Source organism: Protomyctophum bolini, assembly GCF_963924005.1.
Source record: "Protomyctophum bolini genome assembly, chromosome: 4".
Lineage (NCBI taxonomy): Eukaryota > Metazoa > Chordata > Actinopteri > Myctophiformes > Myctophidae > Protomyctophum > Protomyctophum bolini.
In genome coordinates this window covers 25,012,912-25,036,068 of record NC_137865.1, presented here as the reverse complement: position 1 = coordinate 25,036,068, position 23,157 = coordinate 25,012,912, and the positions used below count along the sequence as shown (strand labels likewise).

Below are 23,157 nucleotides of genomic sequence, written 5' to 3'. Positions count from 1 at the left end.
CAAATCCTCAAAAATGATGAAAAACTGCGCGCTATAGTATGCCGTACGATATGGGCTATAGCCCACGGTCCAAAATGATGAGAAACGAGGCTAACTTTTTTTTCCAAAATTTCAAAAAACATGGGCTATAACCCATTGTTTTTGTAATTTCGTCATTTTTTTCAAATCCTCAAAAATGATGAAAAACTACGCGCTATAGTATGCCGTACGATATGGGCTATAGCCCACGGTCCAAAATGATGCGAAACGAGGCTAACCTTTTTTTTCAAAATTTCAAAAAACATGGGCTATAACCCATCGTTTTTGTCATTTCGTCATTTTTTTCAAATCCTCAAAAATGATGAAAAACTGCGCGCTATAGTATGCCGTACGATATGGGCTATAGCCCACGGTCCAAAATGATGCGAAACGAGGCTAACTTTTTTTTTCAAAATTTCAAAAAACATGGGCTATAACCCATCGTTTTTGTCATTTCGTCATTTTTTTCAAATCCTCAAAAATGATGAAAAACGGCGCACTATAGTATGCCGGACGATATGGGCTATAGCCCACGGTCCAAAATGATGAGAAACGAGGCTAACTTTTTTTTTTTAAATTTCAAAAAACATGGGCTATAACCCATTGTTTTTGTAATTTCGTCATTTTTTTCAAATCCTCAAAAATGATGAAAAACAGCGCGCTATAGTATGCCGTACGATAAGGGCTATAGCCCACGGTCCAAAATGATGAGAAACGAGGCTAACCTTTTTTTTCAAAATTTCAAAAAACATGGGCTATAACCCATCGTTTTTGTCATTTCGTCATTTTTTTCAAATCCTCAAAAATGATGAAAAACTGCGCGCTATAGTATGCCGTACGATATGGGCTATAGCCCACGGTCCAAAATGATGCGAAACGAGGCTAACTTTTTTTTTCAAAATTTCAAAAAACATGGGCTATAACCCATCGTTTTTGTCATTTCGTCATTTTTTTCAAATCCTCAAAAATGATGAAAAACGGCGCACTATAGTATGCCGGACGACATGGGCTATAGCCCACGGTCCAAAATGATGAGAAACGAGGCTAACTTTTTTTTCCAAAATTTCAAAAAACATGGGCTATAACCCATTGTTTTTGTAATTTCGTCATTTTTTTCAAATCCTCAAAAATGATGAAAAACTGCGCGCTATAGTATGCCGTACGATATGGGCTATAGCCCACGGTCCAAAATGATGCGAAACGAGGCTAACTTTTTTTTTCAAAATTTCAAAAAACATGGGCTATAACCCATCGTTTTTGTCATTTCGTCATTTTTTTCAAATCTTCAAAAATGATGAAAAACTGCGCGCTATAGTATGCCGTACGATAATGGGCTATAGCCCACGGTCCAAAATGATGCGAAACGAGGCTAACTTTTTTTTTTCAAAATTTCAAAAAACATGGGCTATAACCCATCGTTTTTGTCATTTCGTCATTTTTTTCAAATCCTCAAAAATGATGAAAAACGGCGCGGTATAGTATGCCGTACGATATGGGCTATAGCCCACGGTCCAAAATGATGAGAAACGAGGCTAACTTTTTTTTCCAAAATTTCAAAAAACATGGGCTATAGCCCATTGTTTTTGTCATTTCGTCATTTTTTTCAAATCCTCAAAAATGATGAAAAACTGCACGCTATAGTATGCCGTACGATATGGGCTATAGCCCACGGTCCAAAATGATGCGAAACGAGGCTAACTTTTTTTTTCAAAATTTCAAAAAACATGGGCTATAACCCATCGTTTTTGTCATTTCGTCATTTTTTTCAAATCCTCAAAAATGATGAAAAACTGCGCGCTATAGTATGCCGTACGATATGGGCTATAGCCCACGGTCCAAAATGATGAGAAACGAGGCTAACTTTTTTTTTCAAAATTTCAGAAAACATGGGCTATAACCCATTGTTTTTGTAATTTCGTCATTTTTTTCAAATCCTCAAAAATGATGAAAAACAGCGCGCTATAGTATGCCGTACGATATGGGCTATAGCCCACGGTCCAAAATGATGCGAAACGAGCCTAACTTTTTTTTTCAAAATTTCAAAAAACATGGGCTATAACCCATTGTTTTTGTCATTTCGTCATTTTTTTCAAATCCTCAAAAATGATGAAAAACTGCGCGCTATAGTATGCCGTACGATATGGGCTATAGCCCACGGTCCAAAATGATGCGAAACGAGGCTAACTTTTTTTTTCAAAATTTCAAAAAACATGGGCTATAACCCATCGTTTTTGTCATTTCGTCATTTTTTTCAAATCTTCAAAAATGATGAAAAACTGCGCGCTATAGTATGCCGTACGATATGGGCTATAGCCCACGGTCCAAAATGATGCGAAACGAGGCTAACTTTTTTTTTCAAAATTTCAAAAAACATGGGCTATAACCCATCGTTTTTGTCATTTCGTCATTTTTTTCAAATCCTCAAAAATGATGAAAAACGGCGCGCTATAGTATGCCGTACGATATGGGCTATAGCCCACGGTCCAAAATGATGAGAAACGAGGCTAACTTTTTTTTTCAAAATTTCAAAAAACATGGGATATAACCCATCGTTTTTGTCATTTCGTCATTTTTTCCAAATCTTAAAAAATGATGAAAAACTGCGCGCTATAGTATGCCGTACGATAATGGGCTATAGCCCACGGTCCAAAATGATGCGAAACGAGGCTAACTTTTTTTTTTCAAAATTTCAAAAAACATGGGCTATAACCCATCGTTTTTGTCATTTCGTCATTTTTTTCAAATCCTCAAAAATGATGAAAAACGGCGCGGTATAGTATGCCGTACGATATGGGCTATAGCCCACGGTCCAAAATGATGAGAAACGAGGATAACTTTTTTTTTCAAAATTTCAAAAAACATGGGCTATAGCCCATTGTTTTTGTCATTTCGTCATTTTTTTCAAATCCTCAAAAATGATGAAAAACTGCACGCTATAGTATGCCGTACGATATGGGCTATAGCCCACGGTCCAAAATGATGCGAAACGAGGCTAACTTTTTTTTTCAAAATTTCAAAAAACATGGGATATAACCCATCGTTTTTGTCATTTCGTCATTTTTTTCAAATCCTCAAAAATGATGAAAAACTGCGCGCTATAGTATGCCGTACGATATGGGCTATAGCCCACGGTCCAAAATGATGAGAAACGAGGCTAACTTTTTTTTTCAAAATTTCAGAAAACATGGGCTATAACCCATTGTTTTTGTAATTTCGTCATTTTTTTCAAATCCTCAAAAATGATGAAAAACAGCGCGCTATAGTATGCCGAACGATATGGGCTATAGCCCACGGTCCAAAATGATGAGAAACGAGGCTAACTTTTTTTTTCAAAATTTCAAAAAACATGGGCTATAACCCATTGTTTTTGTAATTTCGTCATTTTTTTCAAATCCTCAAAAATGATGAAAAACGGCGCGCTATAGTATGCCGTACGATATGGGCTATAGCCCATGGTCCAAAATGATGAGAAACGAGGATAACTTTTTTTTCCAAAATTTCAAAAAACATGGGCTATAACCCATCGTTTTTGTCATTTCGTCATTTTTTTCAAATCCTCAAAAATGATGAAAAACGGCGCGCTATAGTATGCCGTACGATATGGGCTATAGCCCACGGTCCAAAATGATGAGAAACGAGGCTAACTTTTTTTTTCAAAATTTCAAAAAACATGGGCTATAACCCATTGTTTTTGTAATTTCGTCATTTTTTTCAAATCCTCAAAAATGATGAAAAACAGCGCGCTATAGTATGCCGTACGATATGGGCTATAGCCCACAGTCCAAAATGATGAGAAACGAGGATAACTCTTTTTTTTTCAAAATTTCAAAAAACATGGGCTATAACCCATTGTTTTTGTAATTTCGTCATTTTTTTCAAATCCTCAAAAATGATGAAAAACGGCGCGCTATAGTATGCCGTACGATATGGGCTATAGCCCATGGTCCAAAATGATGAGAAACGAGAATAACTTTTTTTTTCAAAATTTCAAAAAACATGGGCTATAACCCATCGTTTTTGTCAAATTTTGGAAATTGCGGAAATTGTAATTGCGGATTTCAATTGTAAGACATAATCATGGCTATCATTTATAGTCCATTATGATTCAAATTATTATGAATTTGATTGCTTTTGGACCTGTAAATTACAACAAAACAAACTAAGGCACTGGTGTGGTACTACTGGTTTACCAGAATGGGGTTCAACTCCCTGCGGTGCCCTCAATTTGTTGTATTTACATGGTTCATTTTCTGCTCATTGTTGCCTTTTCATAGATGATAACGCCCAGGTTCAGGCTATTTTTGCTATTTGTGGATAAGTGGTTAAACAGATACAGTATACAGGAAAACATTACATGTGCACCATTTTATACAACATATTTATGCTCTGTCATGCAATGCAATGCAACAGCCTATTTATAGCAAAAGCAGTGACACAGTGCTCCATAGATAGAGGGATAATTCATGGGACTTAATGAGGGGAAGACCTGCTGAAATGATTTGTACCACAGCTGAGGGTATCCATCACACAGGGGCCACTTGGTGGTATGATGTGGCTGTGCTGTGGCGTAAGTGGCTTTCAGAATGTAGGATAGCCTGTCAGCTGCAGGCCCTTAGGGGACCAGCTCCACACCATGTCTGGCTGCAGAATGGCCTTTACTCTTTCCATATATCCCCCACATATGTCCCCCATCTCTCTGTCCCTCTCTCTCTATGCCCCCCTCTCACTCTCTCTCTCTCTCTCTCTCTCTCTCTCTCTCTCTCTCTCTGTCATTATGTGTGTGTGTGTGTGTGTGTGTGTGTGTGTGTGTGTGTGTGTGTGTGTGTGTGTGTGTGTGTGTGTGTGTGTGTGTGTGTGTGTGTGTGTGTGTGTGTGTGTGTGTGTGTGTGTGTGTGTGTGCGTGCGTGCGTGTGTGCGCGTGTGCGCGTGTGCGTGCGTGACCGTGCGTGCGTGAGCGCGTGCATGTGCGTGCGTGTGTGCGTGCGTGTGTGGGTGGATGGGGGAGTGTAAATCTGTCCAGCGGTGTGTTGGGATAGGTGTTTGGGGACTGGTTTGAGAGCTGGCCCACAGGATCCCAGATTGATGAAGTGATGGTGATGGATGGAGGTAATAAAGGCCTGGATGTCCTGTCTGTTGCCAGTGATGAGGCTCGTATGAATCACCCGTCTGGGGCTGCTGAACATGACGGTGCTCAATCCCCAGGCCTTCCTGCAATCCCTCCACCCCATTATACCTCCTTCCGTCCATCCCTCCATCTCTCCATGCACCCATTCACCTCGTGGCCCCCCATCATTGTGAGGACACTGCTGCCTGCAAAGCATAAACATTCAATAGGATGCCATTAGTATCTGTGCGCCTGCCGCCGACACTTGCTTTGATAGACATTACGACGCCCGCTTCCTCAGTCTCAAACACAGAGCCTACCGTTCAAAGCGCTCCATACTATTCATTAATTTTTGTGTCTCAACATCACTTGTTGAGTGATTGCAAGGCAGGCGCAAGAGGGGGAAAAATCCAATCAACTCAGTTCGCCAGTTCCCATGAATAGGGTCATTTGAATACTAAAGGAGGGCATCTGAAATTGCAGTGTTTGTGTCAACATAACAACTTAATGATCTTAGATGATAATTGGTAGTTGGATGCCGGCAACACTGCGTTGTGTGGCCCATGAGGTTCAGCGGCGAGGACCTCCTGTGATAAAGGAAGCAGAATGAAGGCTTTCAAAGAGGCACGACGCTGTGGGCAACACAATTCATCACGGTCACATGAATATTCATCCGGCTCTCCATTTCCTCCAGGGTTTTTGAAAACACGCCTGTATTAAGTCTCGTCTCTCTGTTGCCGTTTGAAGACACCTGAATCTGCTGGCCTCTCATTATCAACCCGTGCTCCTGCTGCCCCACGCTCCGCTGCCTGTCAGGAGAGGAAGACACGCTTCATTAAAAGAAAAAGAAGATTCGCTCTTTCCCTGCACTAACAAGGCAGGGGTCAGGCAGGCGGGTGATTGTAAATTCACCTTCCTGAACACTTCCATTTGGGCCAGCCTCGATGATTGTGATTAGATGTGTTGGTGGGCATGGAGGCAAAAGGGCCAATTGATTTTCAAGTTGGGAGTCCGCATGCACCATGCAGCCAGTCCTGAGGCTTGTTGTTTTCAATTTAGCTTTAACTTGCTGTTCCTTCTCTTTTCCCTTCCCTCAGTCTCGGGGACCCAGAGTGTTCCGGATTGGTTTCCGGGCATCTTTTTAGTGCTTTTATCAGACCTGCGAGCTTCTCAGTGCTGTATCTAGATTACAGCCAGGGAAGGGGTGGCAGGGCTTGACTGACAGGCTCTGGCCTGGTCTTGATTCGTGCTTCTCTTACAATTTTCTCCAAGCTGGCTTGAGACTGTCAGGCTGTGAGAAAGCTCTCTCTGCATAATTCATTAGATCTCTTTTCCTCGTTCTCTGTGTGCTGCTACGTGGTAGGTGCCAAAGCCCTATTGTTTAAGAGGAAAGAGTAATGGAGCTTGTCACAATATATTACGATTGTTTATTTTCCCACAGCAACAGCACAGAAACAACTTAACTCCCTTTGAAACAGGACACTCTGAATGCCCTGAACATATTGAGAAGTAAATGTAGAGAAATAGAAACAACAATACGGGTACTAGTCTTTAAGTAGATACACTGTATTATGCAATTTACATTATATTGTAAGATACAGTGAAGGGAAAATGTACGTCATAATGTAACTCATTATGTCATATTGTCTCTGTCTATACTCTATAGCCTACTGTAAGACTTGTTAGTACTAATGCGTTCTTTATTCAGCGCTCTCCATCGATTTTCAGCGATTTCTTCATATGATTTCCATAGATCTTTTTCATAGATTTTTTTCGTTTGGGTATATTTGGGTCTAATAACAAACACATTATGTATAATTACGCCTTATTAGGTCTAATTAGGTGTACCGTAAATTGTGCTGCGACCATATTTTCTATATGATAAATAGCAAAAACAGCCTATCTACAAGCTCACGATGTGTTGTGATGCAACAAGTTGTTGCAACACATTCAGACCTCCCAAAACAAACTGACACGCCTACGACTAGGCCTAAAGCCTACCCACCTAATTCCAACACACTAGTTTGGGATAGCTCAGGGTAAGGCTGAGGCAGGGTCCAGCAAATATCAATGGATTTGGTATTTAAGATACAAGACCCCTCCCCCACCCAAACCCAGGAAATCCAGCACTGCTGGCCTGCTCATATCCCTCTCCCCGACGTCCTGCATAGTGATATAGGCCTCTTTGTTGTCAGTGTTGTAATAAATACTGACAACGATAAAATGGCAGATGTGTTCCATGAGGAATTTGGATATAGCTTAATGAGCTGAGCAGATGCTTATGCACCAGATTGCTGCATCAAACCCACCCACTGTCTTCCATGAATATATTCATAATCAGTGTTATCATGATTAATGTAAACACCTGCAAAGTAAAACCCATAGTCCAGTGGTGTTCATTTTATTTGAGTGTTAAATAATAATACTCACTATGACTCAGCCATAACCATAAACTACCCTGTTACGCCTATATGCAGGACCACGGCCTCATCACTATGCATGTCAGATGTCACTATGACTCAGACATAACCATAAACAAACCCCATATGCATGTCAGATGTCACTATGACTCAGACATAAACATAAACAAACCCCATATGCCCATATAGGCACATTATATGGAGATCCAGTTGTTCAACACTTCAGCAAATGGAATCCGAACATTCTCAAAAGCTCCACAAAATAGAAATCTGAATGTCCATTTGAACAATCCATTTAGAATATCCTCTGTGACACCATACTATGGGATACATCTCAGGAGTTGGAAAAGTCAAGATAATAGCTGAACATTGGCTTCGATAGAAAGGATTTCACTTAAATGTTACACTTTTATCTCTAGACAGTACTCTTGATTACATTAGGCTATGCTATGGCCAAAACCAAATTGTTTCCTTATTGATATTTTGAGTAAACCACACGTCCTGTGATCACGCCTGGAGCCACAATCAATCTGAGACAGATCGTGCCATCACTGTGTGTCACTCTCCGAGTCTGCAGATGGATGATATTGGGAGAATCCAAACTATATAATTATGTAATAGAAGATAAATTATTAAGTCCCTCTAGAGATAAAATGCAAATGCTTTTAAATGCGGTAAATTGTGAAAGTATGTGATAAAAGAAATTACAAAAAAATAAGATCCCGTAAGGTTCAAACCAAGACAATGTGTCTTTTTCTGAGATATGATCAATAATTTTGACCGTGGTCTTGATTGTAACTTAAATTAACAATGTCTTGAAAATCTTTATTATATATATATATATATATATATATATACGTATATATATAATAGATGATATTATTTGTGTAAGTATTTTGAGGTCTAGTCAGTATGGGGCTGGGGGAGGGAGTTGTTAAGGGATGATGAGCTTGGGAAGTTGGGATGGGCCCAATTATTATTAGGCAAGTGGTCCACGAATCATTCCCTAGGGGGATCTATGTATTCCTGACTCACAGACGTCTCTCTTTCTCTCGCACTCGCACACACACACACACACACACACACACACACACACACACACACACACACACACACACACACACACACACACACACACACACACACACACACACACACACACACACACACACACACCCTGTAATTGCCATAGTGTTATGTTATTTGTCCAGGTCGGCTCGTGTGGTCTGACTGGATGCAATAGAGAGAGAGAACAGATGGTGGAGGTGAACGGCAAATCTTTCCGTTGATAAAATGGCCACCAACGTAATCAAAAAACAAGATTCCTATACAGGATCTCCTCACTAGTCAACAAAAACACCTTGAAGACCCTAACAGGAGCCCTAGTACAAGGTTTCTACGACTATGCATGCACCTCTTGGTACCACAGCACCTCAAAGGCCCATATTGGTATCTTACCCCATCAGGCCGGGAACCCATATTTGGGTTCTGTACAGTTGTACAGTATTCAAAAATGTAAATTTTTTGATGCTGCTATATAAATATTTGAAGTTTTTCCAGAAACCTTAGGTCAGGATTTAGAGGCGTTTTTAGAATCGGCCTTAGGCCTAAATGGGTTAAGACAAGGCTCCAGACTTCCCAAAACAAGCTGGTCAGGTTACTACTTGGCCTCACTCCTCGAACCCACCTCACCCCTGCCCATTTTGACAGACTGGAATGACTGGGTTGACGACAGAGTACAGCATCTTGCAATGGGTCTGGTCCACAAGATTCAATACAGCACCAAGATACCCATGTACCTGTCAAAATACTTCCTTAATGTCAATGCGGAGTTCACACGGACAGATGCAAAGATTCACAGCATATTTGTCGCTCTGTATCTTTGTATCTGAAGTTGAAGCCAGTTCATCTTTTTGTAGCTTTGTATCTTTTGCAGCAGCTACAAACGTTGGATGCAGCTATGCATGTCGCTGGCTGGTTTATTACAATGTAGGGTAGATCTTTGCATCTACCTCTGTGAATGCACCATGACACACACCTGTGTCCTGCGCCATTATCTGGGGCACAGCTCTGCGTGTTACACTACAATACAGTGGTGCGATTCTGTGACCTGCGTAGTGTGCAGGTCACAATAAGATTTTGGTAGGTTTTTAAATAATATTATGCAAATTCATCCAGTGCATAGCCTACTGCAGGACTGGTTGACTAGATTTAGAAGACATTTTGATGCTCTTGATACTGAAATGATCAATTATTTATATGGAGAAATCCCGTCATTTAACATGCATCTCTATGGGGGAGAAAGACAGCTTGGCCTGTCTCCTCACTGCTAACGTTCCTATTGGACAAGGGCACGTTGGGTAGGGACTTAGCAAAGGGCTAATTTCTATGGCTGTTTGGGCAGCTTTAGGAATACCGTCAGATGATCGGTTTTGGCAGTGATTACATGGCAGGTGATAGAACTGAACTTTAGACTTCCATGTTGATAAGTTAATTTGTGTGTGTGTGTGTGTGTGTGTGTGTGTGTGCGTGTGTGTGTGTTGGGGGGGGGGGGGTGTTAAAAGATTATGTTTTACATAAACCCCACCCAATGACTGCACCTTGTATAAATGATATATGATATATGCTCAGTTTCCCAGCGATGAAGAAAATCTGGTCTTTCCTGATTACATTTTCTTTTGGAAAGGCCTGATCTCCTTGGCCCAGTACAGCACACTGAGGCTGTCTGGGAAAGTCATGCTTCAAATAGGAGTAGAAGATTGGAGAGCTCACATGACTGAAGGATTTAAGGAAACAGTGACCCCTGCTGGTAAAGCTCTTGTTCTGTAAATCTGTATGGACATTGTGAGAAAGAAAGCAGAACATTTCTGCTTATAGATGATTTTTATTTTAATTACATGATGCTGGATGGTAACTGCAAGGTTGCCAGTTCGAACCCGGGCTCCCCCAGAGTTAGTGTCGAAGTGTCCTTGAGCAAGTCCTTGGATAAAGGCACTATATAAATGCATGCATTTACAGTGTACTGTAATACACTTTGGCCAATAGAGGGTATACTACGCACATGCATACAGTGAATGGCAAATATAGTGGCAAAGTAACATCTCTTAATGCAATCAGATAGGACTTTGTTTGTACAGGATGTCAGGAGACAGAAATTTGTTTTTTGCCACTCAGTAGGCGTTCCCGCAAAACTTCTGGCATGGTACGGCAATCCTTTAGTTGACAACCAGACCTACAAATATCACGGATTATTTATAACTAATATTTAAACTAATATGGATTATTTATAAACAGAACCACAAAAGACAAGTTCCTCTTTTTGTTCTTTATTACACATTAAATAGGAGTGGTGAGATTCATGGCAAAAAATAGACTCCTTTGAGATCAGATCACCACTCTACACTGCCCACAGATATCAATGGGTGTGCTGTAAAGTGGTCATTCATTCACTCCTCTAAACCTGGACCCAGTCACATACACAAAGAGGAGTGAAACTCCAATAAAGCAACATTCATTAAGACACACCAACGAAATGAAGCACAATTTACAAAATATGCACCTTTCAGTATCACAACTATACAAAGGTTGTTAAAATACGATCCAGGTATAAATGATACATTTCAGAAATCAGCCGTTGGCACGCAATAAAGGAATAGGAACATTTCAAACATTTCAGTAAAACTACTTTTGAAACGGTTTTGTTAACAAGTGTGTTCCATAATTAAGATTGCATTAACAGTTATCTACTTCATGAAAAAAAAAATTCATTGGGTCAAAATTCATTAAGCCTGAAAATAAAAATATTGTGGGGCATTCTGTCTTTCAGTGCAGTCGTGACAAAGCCAGCCGAGCCAGAACCATTCAAGCTGCTGATGGACCAACGAGGAACAGTCGAGAACAATCATTGGGAGCAGATGGTGAAGGAGAAGCAGAAACGGTAGGCAGAAAAAGCCTTGTTCAAAGCACAGCCCGACAATGTCGTCTTTTTGCAGTCTAAATGTAGCACCAAATGCAAACATAAAAGGCATAATGCAGAAGCCTTCGGGGGAACGAGCTTGAAATAAGGTTGGTAAAGGTGAAATATGAGTTGACCCCACATTTTCAAAATAAATTCTGACAATTTTTTCTAAAAACTAATTTTATGGCAATTACTGCCTCATTTACTGACATCAGTTCCAGTTACACCACTCTCATCCACAAGCTTTGGGAGAAAAATAAACTGGAAAGTAATTTCTATTGAAAGGCAGCCCAGCAAATTATTTCAACACCTCAGCAAATGGAATCCGACCGCTGAAGTTCTCAAAAAGCTCCATAAGAGGAAAAATCTGAATGTCCATTTGAACAATCCATTTAGAATATCCTGACACCATACTATGGGATACATCCCATGAGTTAAAAAAGGCAAGACGATAGATGAAAATAAATTTGCTTTGATGGAGATATTTCACTTAAATGTTACACTATTATCTAGACAGTACTAAGCAAAACGGTCCTGGACCTTACAGCAGAAATTAGCCGCAGAGCAGAACTATGTACATGTCTAGTTGTTGAAGACAAATAATCTGGATTTTTCACATTATTGAACCTTTAGCCTAATAGTCAGATGACATGGGCCAGAACTAATGCTAGAAGAGCTCCATCATTCTGATAATTTGTGATGATCACAAAATACTACCATAATGAAAAAATAATCTGTATACATTTTGGGGAAAAAACATTAAAAAGGGAAAAAAAAGGCCTTTTATCAAGGGATGAATCTGCGCAACATTAAGGGTCTCTGACAAACTCAATATTTGGCTGCTGGTCTCATATAAATGTAATTTAATAAAGAAATAGAACAGGGATGTGGTGCTCCGATAGGCATCTTACTTTTGTTTTTGCCTTGCATCATCAACGACCCTGCAATTTGTGATATACGTCTAAAACCACTGCCGATTTTGTCCTCAGGCATGGGGAATATTGAGGACCTCAAAAACATGAAAAACGTAACAATATATAACGTTCGCTTGGGTCAGAGATCCCCACTCTGATAACTGTGTCATACAGTATTTGCAAGACTTTGTAATTCCCTGGTCATCAAGGACACAATGCATGCAAAATAAGTCTCTTATGGTGGCAAGAAAGAACCACGCACACAATACGAAAGCATTGACAAAATGTAAATTATAATAATAATATCCAAGTCAGGTGTTAAAACATTGTGGAAGCGAAGGAATTCACATGCATACTTTTAATAACTAAGTCATATCTAAGAGAGATGGGGGGCATTACACAGTGGCTGGGATATTTGGACTTCATCTATCTACGTGTTTGGTCCCCTCTCCTCATCTTACTTCCGAGTCTAATTGAATGGGATGAAACAGTCTTTGGCATCCCATACTTGAAAGGTATTGTAAAACATTTGCATGTCATGGCCTTCCAGCAGGAATAAAAAAAAAAAGCAAGTTGTAACTAAATATAGTAGTCTAAAAAAGGTGTTGCGACAACAATTCAGCGGTTATATAAAACCCTCCAATTCAACAGAGCAATCCTACCAATTGAAACATGTTTAATAAAATGTAACCACTTGAACCCTACCATCCCCATTCTGGGGCATCGACTTTCAGCAAAGATATTTAGAGTAGAGGGACAGCAGAAGGGGGCCTAGTATATAGAGCCCTTGGGAATCCAGTCAAAGTATAGGGTTTAAGTAGTAAAAAAAAAAAGTAAGTTCAAACAGGCTGCTGGACCAACACATGTGGGCAACTGGCACTAATAGGAAATAAAGCTTATTGGTTTCCAAGTAGAATAGAACAGAAAAGGCAGAAGAGAAAGAGAAAGGAAAAAAAAGTCAGGTTCATTTTAGTATTCACTAAGATGGGTATTGAGAAAGAGGCTAATAATTTAGTGTAATGTACAAAATGTATTAACTGTTCAATGTGTTTTCTTTTTTAGTCTGTCTTGAAAAAAGGGGGTTGATTATTCACATAAGTGTACACTTTGACTTGGACTTCTTTTTCTTCTTTTTTCCTTCCTTGCTCATCTTCTCCTTATGTTTCCGGATTTCTCGCACTAATGTGTAAAAGGCATCATCAACGCCCTGAAAAGAAAGAAAAACATTGTGTTACTATAGTACTTTAAAGTAGAAATCAAGTACATCTGTGGAAGAAAACCGAAAATCTAATAAAATGGTGAATTAATTTGTTCCTGACCTAAAGCAGTTTAGAAAAGTGGTAATTCCACGTATTTCTCAAAACTTGGCTTAAACTCTATAAACAGATAAATGCTGTGCTCAGATGCAGCTTTTACCATCTGAAGGTGTCGAGCCTTTTCCATCATAGCCCACACATTATGGAATGCGCTCCTCAATATCAAACTGGGCCCCTCCATCCACACTTTTAAATCTTGTCTAAAGACCCACCTTTATCGTTTATACCTTGAATTTTAACCCCAGTTGAGATTCTCTGTTCCATGTTTTGTGTTCTTGCCGTTTTAGCTATAGATAACTTTTTCTGTACAGCACTTTGTAAACCTTGTTTTAACTTGTAAAATGTGCATTATAAATAAAGTACACACACACAATTTGTGGTATTCCCCTTTTTTCATACTGAAAGATTTGACATTATATCAGGGGGAGAACAGCAAAGAGTACAAAGATTTTGTATAAGAAGGAAAATAACTCATTTATTTCCCAACACACGCATACACAAACCTTTTGCACAATGACCCATTATCTCTTCCAGTCTCTTATCACACCACCTTAAATTGGGAATGTTTCAGTACTTGATTTGGGCCCAGATTACCATTCAAGTCTCCATTAATCACAAATTGACTCAACGACTCACAGTTCTCCATCCACATTGATTTCAACCGATTAAGGAATTGATCAACCATGATGTACAGTAGCAAAATAAAACAAATACATCACAAGAGAAATCAAGAGGCACACCAATGTCCACTTAGAACTGCACCACAGCTACCCCAGCAGAAACCAAAAGGGATTGCGATTGGTGCAATAGTAGTGGGGAAAGGTCACAAAGCACCAGTCCTCTCTCACTCTCTGCGTTCCCCCTTTCCTGACCGCCCCACCACAGCCCCCCACCTGAACGCCCCCCACCACCGCCCCCCCACCAACACAGACCTGGCCGAGGCGCAGCTGCATACACTTACCCCTTTCACATCACAACACACTTTTTAAGCTTGACGCAGCGCGGAGTCTTTTCTTCCTTGCTGAGCTTATTGAGCCGGTACAGCCTGATCTCCCGTACCAGAGTGTAAAAGGCATCCTCCACTCTCTGTAGTGTGAGAGACAACTTCCCTCAATGTTAGGGAATACAGGGCGACACAGGTCCATATGTAACAGATTACGGCTGCACCCGTGAATTAGGAGAATGTGTAGGGATCGTGTAGAACCAAACCGAAGCGCTTAGCAGGCCAACAATCTGAGGGGATGTGTGCTTTAGGATTGACTTGACCACAGCTTCCCGATTCTTGGGAGAACATTTGACAAGAACAGCCAATGTACAAACCCCAACACAGCATGAAACATTGTGAACATGTAGATTTGAGGTGTGTGCGTATGTGTGTTGGGGGGGAATATAGACCCATGGGGGAACCTGGTCAACAAAGTATATAGGGTTAAAGTGGTTAACTCTATATAAGAAAATCTAAATGAGGGATTGCATGTAATGTCATAAGCTTTTTAACAGCTATAGCAGTCGTCTGTTAAAAGCAAAACAGACATTTGATAAACAAACTGACTGGATGTGAAAGATCGTGATTGGTGCAATAGTAGTAGCAACAACCTTGTGGACAGTAAATCACAGGTACACCCAGATGGAGAGATTGGATTGCAGAGATAACTAATTAGAGAAGAATCATTGTATCATCAAGTGCCCAGCACCGTATGGAACTGCGATTAACCCCCCCAATTGCCCCGAAGAGATCAGGAAAAGGTTTGCAGTGCACACACATCAGTGCCATCCATTCAGTCACACAAGGCTATGCTTACACCCTGCAGCATAGCACTACCTCCAGCATCAGGTCACAATAACAGTAGACATTAGCCAGAATCATTTACCCCTTCAATGAATTAGACATTTCATTTTCCAGCCATGCATATTTCATGACACAACCACTGATCGGTTGATTCCTTGCGATATAGGATCCAGTGTGATGATGAAATAATTCCACAACATGCACTAATTCCATTAGCACCCATGAAAAGCATTAATCAATTAACCAAGGAGTCTTTAAGGATGCACAACACATTGCCGGAGACATTTCCATGACCCGTTATTAAACAAAGATCAAAACCCCACAAGAGTCACATTACCTTAGCATTCATGTGATTCAAGCACTAAGATTAGCTAACCAGTACACGTACACCTGAAAACAGCTGCTATGAGCTTATCTCAAAGAATACTAATTGATTATGCAGTGACAAAAACTCAACCAATGGAAAGCTTCTGTGAGAAGTTATGTGACAACCTGACTAATTACCCGATTTATACATGGTTGTGCACGAAAAATAGCTGAACTGCATCTGCTGGGCACCAGTGCACAACTAAGTATAAATCCCACTCAAGTTTGAGTGTTGAGATGTTGTTCATCGCTGTCTGGACTCTCACCTGTCTGGTTTTGGCTGAGGTCTCGATGAAGGGGATGCCGTAGCTACGTGCCAAGTCCTGAGCCTGCTTAGTGTCCACTGTCCGGGACGGAAGGTCACACTTGTTCCCCACCAGCACCATGGGGACATCCTCCGAGTCCTTTACTCGCTTGATCTGTTCTCTGGATAGGGACAGGAATGTCAGCAATAAGAACCCAAGTTTAGATTTTGCAGAATCCTAGCAAACCATTGCCATTTACAGATGTTTCAACTAATGTTTGTAAAGAAAGACAAAAAAACCAAAAAAAGCTCTTGTAATTAATTTCACGAATTAGATTTGATTACATTTTCAGGGGTTGACACTAGGTCTCAGAGCAGGCACTTGCCCATCGGGCAAGTACAGGTCATGTCCACTTGCCCAAAAAGTAAATCATGATAGATGCGATCCTCTGACATCTTGTGGTGCGTTTATACCGAACTAACGAACTAAAACGCCCCGTTGGGGCAACCTGAAAGCAAACTCCACTTGCCTGAATGTTTTATTTACTTGCCACGAGCAATCAGGCAACCGATTTGAGAACATTACAATTACAAATAAATAGTAAACTGTAAAGAAATATATATATATCAGAGTTCACACGAGGCCCTGGGCACCCATCCTGTAACCTTACACAGAAGCTGGTCTCACGGGATCACAGAGCCGTTCAGTCCGAGACTGCAAGCAGCTTTAAGTTACGCCCCTTTCTTGCAGTCTCACAGACAAACCCTGACGCCGTAGAACGCAGAACTGAATATAAACACGTTGAATCATATGTCACTTTAATTGATTCCACAGCAGGTCAAGCTGAAACAGGTGATCCATTCGGTAATGACAGCAGACTGTTTACACAACCGTTTTCTTTTTTGTGATACATTTCCTAGTAGTCACATTTCTCAGAAGTGCGTGCCTACATTTTAAACAATACGATTCATTCATTTGATATTGAGAGATTGCGTTTGTCAGCGCCAACCATGGCCGACGCATAGAGAGGCAGAGCCGTCTCTGGTAAGTAAGTCATTCATGTAATAAACATCAATGTATTAAAAGAACATTACATTTCACACAGCACAATAATCACCTATGTGGGTGAACTATCCATTTAACTGAAGACCCAATTTAATTGAATTCATAAATGCCACATGGGTTGTCATTTACATGTCAACACAATGGACACTTGTCACTTGGAATTCATGAGGGAGTTGTTCAATAAATGACAACTTATTTCAACATGTTATTAATTGATGCACCAAGGCAAGAACGAGAACAAAATAAACTAAAAATGTCTTTATGGAATGCAATGCAAATAACAAAAAGTTAATATTCAATTGGGTGCCGACCCCCACATGAAAATATGTTGTTCCAGCGACCACCCAAGAAGCAAAAACTTGATTTAAAAAACATTCACTCTGCAGGAATATTATATTCAAAAGATGTGCGCCACATTTTCACATTTTTTCAAAAACAGCAACATAGCACGGCACAGACTGACATTTTTCAATATCTAAAGAATAATGATGCCTAAAACACCAAAAGGGGTTCCCATCCTGAATGGTTTAAACCAGGAGTCGTCAACCTATTTGACTTGACGTGCCGTGTTTTTATTTTCTTGATAGTCAGTGTGCCATGCCAACATTATGTTGAATTATAACACATAAAAATAATAACAATTCCAACAAATGTTTTTTTTCGTCCATAAATTTAACATGTTTCTTCTTCTGAACTATTTTCTTTCACATCAGGACATTGTAATGATCATTACAAATAATGCACCCATCTCCCAGACTCCCTCCCCAGTCAGAGTTCAGTTTGAATTAAAGTAGAATTGTGCAGGATTTGCATGCATTTGAGAGAGCTTCATTTAATGTTATGTGATCACCCTTCACTGTGCCAATGTTGGCACCCGTGCCAACATTGCCTACCCCTGGTTTAAACAGTAACCGTGCATTCAAATTAACTCTGTGGCTGTGATTAGTCACATTGTCTCTTTAATACTCAGCTCCAGTGAAATAAGAAGCAAATTTTACAGACAAATGCCGATTTGTGATATGCTTAGTAAATACCTTTGGCGCGCTGCGGCAGCAGAGGAACATGTACCTGTGCTGGTATGCGGGACATGTGAAGGGAATCTATAACCGTCCGTCACCAGGATCAATGATATGGACAATGAATCAATGATATAACATATGTTGTGATTTAATAATATAGCAGCGGGTAGACTAGGTGTTTTGGTACGATGATGCGTGCCTGCGGCCCGTGGCAATCGAAAGTTTGGGAAACCCCTGACCTACAGTATAGCTATTATATTTTACCTTGACCTTGCAGAGGCATTTAGGGAGACAGTGGTCTGATAAACACTCTCCCTAGCCATCGGCTCACCTATAGTGGTGAATGTCCTCAAAGGACTTTGTGTTGTTGATGGCGAAGACACAGAGAAAGCCCTCCCCTGTCCTCATATACTGGTCCCTCATAGCGCTGTACTCCTCCTGACCTGCAGTGTCCAGGATGTCCAGGAGACACGTCTCCCCGTCAATCACCACCTGCTTTCTGTAAGAGTCCTGGAAGAGGGAGAGGTTGGGCATTCATCAGGACTCAAGTAGCAACTTACTTACAGTTCAATAATAAAGTGACAATTGTGGATCTACCAAGACGCATGGCTACAGGTTCAGGAACACCCTGGCAAACAGGGGCTGTGCACACAAAGCGATTTTGAGCTGCCAGCGCTACCGCTGTATTGGTGCTCTTATTAACAAAGCACTGTGATGAGCAGTGAGACTCTGTGCCTTGTGCTTAAAAGTTGAGAATACACGAAGATTAGCGCACACTAGGCGTGCAATACCATAGGAAAAAAGTACATTCTAGTGACGCATCTTGGCGTGATCACCCCCATACATTTCTAACTCATTAGGTTAGGCAAATCTGCAGAATATTCTCTTTGACTCAGCATAAATCATCAACTTTGCTGTTGTGGTAGGACACTCCATCTTCCATTGTTTATAGCACTCACAAAAAATAATGGGGTCGTAATTTCTAATGCATCAGATAATCTAAGCACTTAATCACAGATATCAATCATCGGTTTATCTGAAGGTGCATCATTACTCAGTTGTAATAGATTAACCGTGACTTAAACACTATATACACTTCATATACCAACCAGAGTCCCCCAGGGGTCTATACTAGGCCCCCTCCTTTTCTCTCCCCCTTAGGATTGTTAATATGTGACAGATAAGACCGTGCCACTTTTAATTTAATTTATTCCTCATGAAAAGATGGCCCTGTATCTCAAAGGGTCAAATAAATATTTGAATAAGGAATATAATGCTTTTTGTATTCTTTCTGTATATCAGCAAAATGTAATCTTTATGTTAGACATCGAGGAAAAATTTGATTCTCAGATTATATTTTTTAAAACACTGCTTATGAACCGGTTAATCAATATTATTGATAAGGTTATCAATATTAACGAATTATATGGATAATTCCAAACCCATATTCCCTCTACACCAAATATTTGCCAAAAATAGCAGATCTACAAGCTCAATTTGCCATTTTCACCAAATGCTCATGAGAATTGGGACACTACGGTTCATGCCGTTAAACAGGCCATTTCAAATATCAGGCATTCAAATAAAGCACACTAGAGCGCCACCTTGCAACTGCACATGAATAATTCATTACAATTATTATCTGAATGATGTAATGGTTTGCTTGGGCCTTACTGGACCAATGAGGAAGACAGGTAGGTATGCCCTGAAAATGATCAAAAACCTGTTTAGTCTCTTTCAGCACTTAAAACAAGAAAAACCTGCTATAACACGATAATAAAAGTCCCCCCCCCCCCCCCAGACATAAATACACATGGAGACTATCTCTCTGACACACATATACGGCACTTACCTCTATGGTGGGGTCATATTCATCGACAAAATGATTCTGGATTAGCTGGATCGTAAGTGCGCTCTTGCCAACGCCACCAGCTCCCACCACCACCAGTTTATATTCTGTCATGATTCACCTGTGGGACAGCAAAGAAACAAATACAAAAACAGTAGGAAGAATTTAAAAAAAGTTAAGTACAGCACATAAGGCATTTCTAAGGACATGAACAAGGCGAACCCTGGTGTAGTGTCATGGAATGATATTAGGGAAGCAACCCCAAACACAACTCATCATACTGTACATGAGAAGTCTCAATTGTTTACTTGTCAAATTACATCGTTTCTAATGGTTTTCTGAAAGTGATGACGACTTCAGAGGAGAAACACTCGTTTCGATGTTAAATACTGGAAATTTGACTGGGCAGAACCCATTTAAGTAGGCCCATTTTAAAAATAAATTCAAGCTCTCAAATAACTGATGATGGAGGCTCAGGCTGCAAGTCCACAAGCATTATAGAAAGTGTCTTAAAATAATCAGGCAGCACATTCAATAGCTTGTTCAGCCACCAACAACGACACAATGCAAACTAACCCCAGGCAGAAATCTATGACAATTCATTAAGGTTCCAACATTGATAAGGAACTGGAGGCTTCTTCTGTGCGCCAGTGGTGTAATGATCAATAGAGTTGGCCACCCTTTTCAGTTCATAATACATATGGCATAGTAAGGTCTCTGGAACACAGTCCTGGGGTCAGGGAGAAGCACATTATTGTCTCGTCTAGACAAAAAAAATGATCTGTAAAAAAAAATATATATATATATATATATATATATATACACATACATACATGTATTGAAGTAATTACTGTGGAGAAACACATTTCACTTTTTAACCACTTTAAATGGTCAGTGACATATTGCACATGCCACACTCAAGAGGTTAATTTAATAGATTGGAGCAGTAAAGTTTTAACACGATTAAGAAGAAAAAATATATATCGGAAATGTCTTATCTTTACCTGAATAGATAAGGGTTAGTGCCAGTGTAACACGTCTTTACCATAACACGGACATATCGCCACGACGATACAAATATTACCACGTTTCCATCCAATTGCATAGCAAAAGTAGACATTGGTTGACTGGCCGTTGACACCTGTACACTACAGACATCTTTCATGTACAGGACTACAAGCATGTAAGAGGGAGTAAGGGACTCTGTGCGACTGTGTCCATCAATGATGGACCCTAGTCACTGAAATGAACAGGCGAATAATTAGATCCAACTATGGTGATTACAAATATGTGAGCAGTAAGCAACCCCAGTACCCTTTTAATAGCTACTACTTTGTAGTTTATAATCGGATTCTATTTTGATAGGCCTTTCAACTTTTCACTCAGCCCAAGGAATTATATGTTAGTCAAGTCTTGCAGTAGTAAATTGTCTAGGGTTCAATGATCATGCCAAAAAGTCTATGGCTTTGCTGTACACATAACTTAACCTGGCTTCCCTTTGGCATGCCATGATCAGTGTAGTACCTAAATACAGTTGACTTCCAACTAAAGAGGGTTGGGACTGGGAGCATTGTTAGCCTAGCATTCAAGGAGATCCACAGCCTCCAGGAAGCTAAATAGCCCTTTATGAGTCATTATCTTAATAGTTCACTTAATGCAAACCTGGCTGATTCTTGTGCATGAAAAACAAAACATTTTAAAGCACAATTGCTGCTTTAAATAACACCCAGATTGATTAAGCCGCCATAAACAGGCTACTGCAAAGGTCTGCATTGCAGGGCCAGACAGTAGGTTAACAATTGGGCGTAGTTTGTATTAACAACGAGACTTTAGCCAGCGAATCTCTCTCAAATGATCCATGCGAAGAGATTCAAAGTGGGCTATTAACCTACTAAAGTATTCTAGGTGGGACGATACAATGTAGCACCATGTCCTTCTGAAAAAAATACACAAATGTAACAATCTGATCCATTTGTTTTACCTTTAGCGTGTGAGTTCCGTGTCCGAAGTAGCGACCAAAGAAGTCAAGCTGATAATCCTCCCTTTTCACTCGATCTCTGCATTTCCTATTTCACGCCGAAACAACGCCCGCATTTAAGTTGTTATAAGTTGTTTCAAAAGCAAATAGGGACACGCGAAACTGTACAAATTAATCGTTAGAACTTTCCATTTGATCCAGCGTTCGGCCTTGCTGCTCAGGTCGGCCTGTACGCGAATATGGGCGGATACCGGGTGCAGCGTAGCACACAGCCCCACTTTATACTCCGCCCGTACGACGGTGTCGCTTTCGACAAAGCGCAGATCTACAAGCTAACGACTCGACGCAATGCGACGCGTTGCTACTGTATAGATCTGCTCTTTTGGGGCAGCAACACCGCTGTGCGAGTATAACATCAAGCTACCCAGAAAGCATAGCTGGGGATTTCAGCCGGCTATCACTTGACAAATGTTGTAATATAATAATTATATTTGTATTTGATCCACCTCGATGTGGTGATCCTCTTTCTTATTATTTTTCTTATTTTTGTTCTTGAATGTGATTTTGTAAGGTTACGTTTGGGTCACATTATCTCACATTGTGTGTCTTACACAGTGTCGTTTACGTGTTGTACGTTATTTGGTTATTTATTGTAATATATATATGTCCAACATTTGGAAGTCTGTTATGATCATTCCATTAAAATGTATCGATGCCCGTTGTAAGTATGCTATGTAGGTCACATGATGTCAATTTCAGGACACATCTTCAATATAACGATCGCTCTCCCTGGCTGCTGCAAAGTCAAACAACGCATAGGGGGCGACTCCACTATATATAGGCTCTAAATATAACTGGAATGTGGCGTTGAGACGTCATTCCCAAGCAAGGAAATGATTTGGCAACCCCCTGTCAGTTTTCCTAGGCGTTCACTAGCGTAGTTCTGCGCGTTTAATGTGCAGTAGAGACTATGTCATACACAAAGGCAAAGGCTTTTCACTGGAAGAAAGTCAAGGGAGATAAATAACACACACACACACACACACACACACACACACACCCTCAGATTTATGAGCATGCACCGTTACGGACTGAAAACTGATCTACTAATAGTCA

General features: G+C 40.3%; 1 protein-coding gene across 2 annotated transcripts; it reads right to left on the bottom strand.

The window, feature by feature from the left end:
* Window positions 1–10,852: 10,852 nt before the first annotated feature.
* kras (v-Ki-ras2 Kirsten rat sarcoma viral oncogene homolog) lies at window positions 10,853–22,305 on the bottom strand. Of its 2 annotated transcripts, XM_080761866.1 has the most exons (6): window positions 22,045–22,305; window positions 20,067–20,184; window positions 18,546–18,724; window positions 16,152–16,311; window positions 14,692–14,816; window positions 13,484–13,621 (listed from the first exon to the last, which is right to left on the bottom strand). In XM_080761866.1, the coding sequence occupies exons 2-5, from the start codon at window positions 20,175–20,177 to the stop codon at window positions 14,697–14,699; spliced, it is 570 nt and encodes a 189-aa protein (XP_080617992.1). In that variant the 5' UTR covers window positions 20,178–20,184; window positions 22,045–22,305; the 3' UTR covers window positions 13,484–13,621; window positions 14,692–14,696. The 2 variants fall into 2 exon arrangements, with proteins under 2 accessions (XP_080617993.1, XP_080617992.1); XM_080761867.1 differs by lacking the exon at window positions 14,692–14,816 and having other exon boundaries at window positions 10,853–13,621; window positions 22,045–22,304.
* Between the last annotated feature and the right edge of the window lie 852 nt (window positions 22,306–23,157).

What these genes read in the sequence shown, in the direction of transcription:
- kras (XM_080761866.1), bottom strand. Translation starts at nt 20,177, where the DNA reads ATGACAGAATATAAACTGGTGGTGGTGGGAGCTGGTGGCGTTGGCAAG. An exon ending in AATATGACCCCACCATAGAG is followed by an intron (nt 18,725 to 20,066) that starts GTAAGTGCCGTA and finishes TCCCTCTTCCAG; the next exon opens with GACTCTTACAGAAAGCAGGT. An exon ending in CCTCAGCCAAAACCAGACAG is followed by an intron (nt 14,817 to 16,151) that starts GTGAGAGTCCAG and finishes CTCACACTACAG; the next exon opens with AGAGTGGAGGATGCCTTTTA.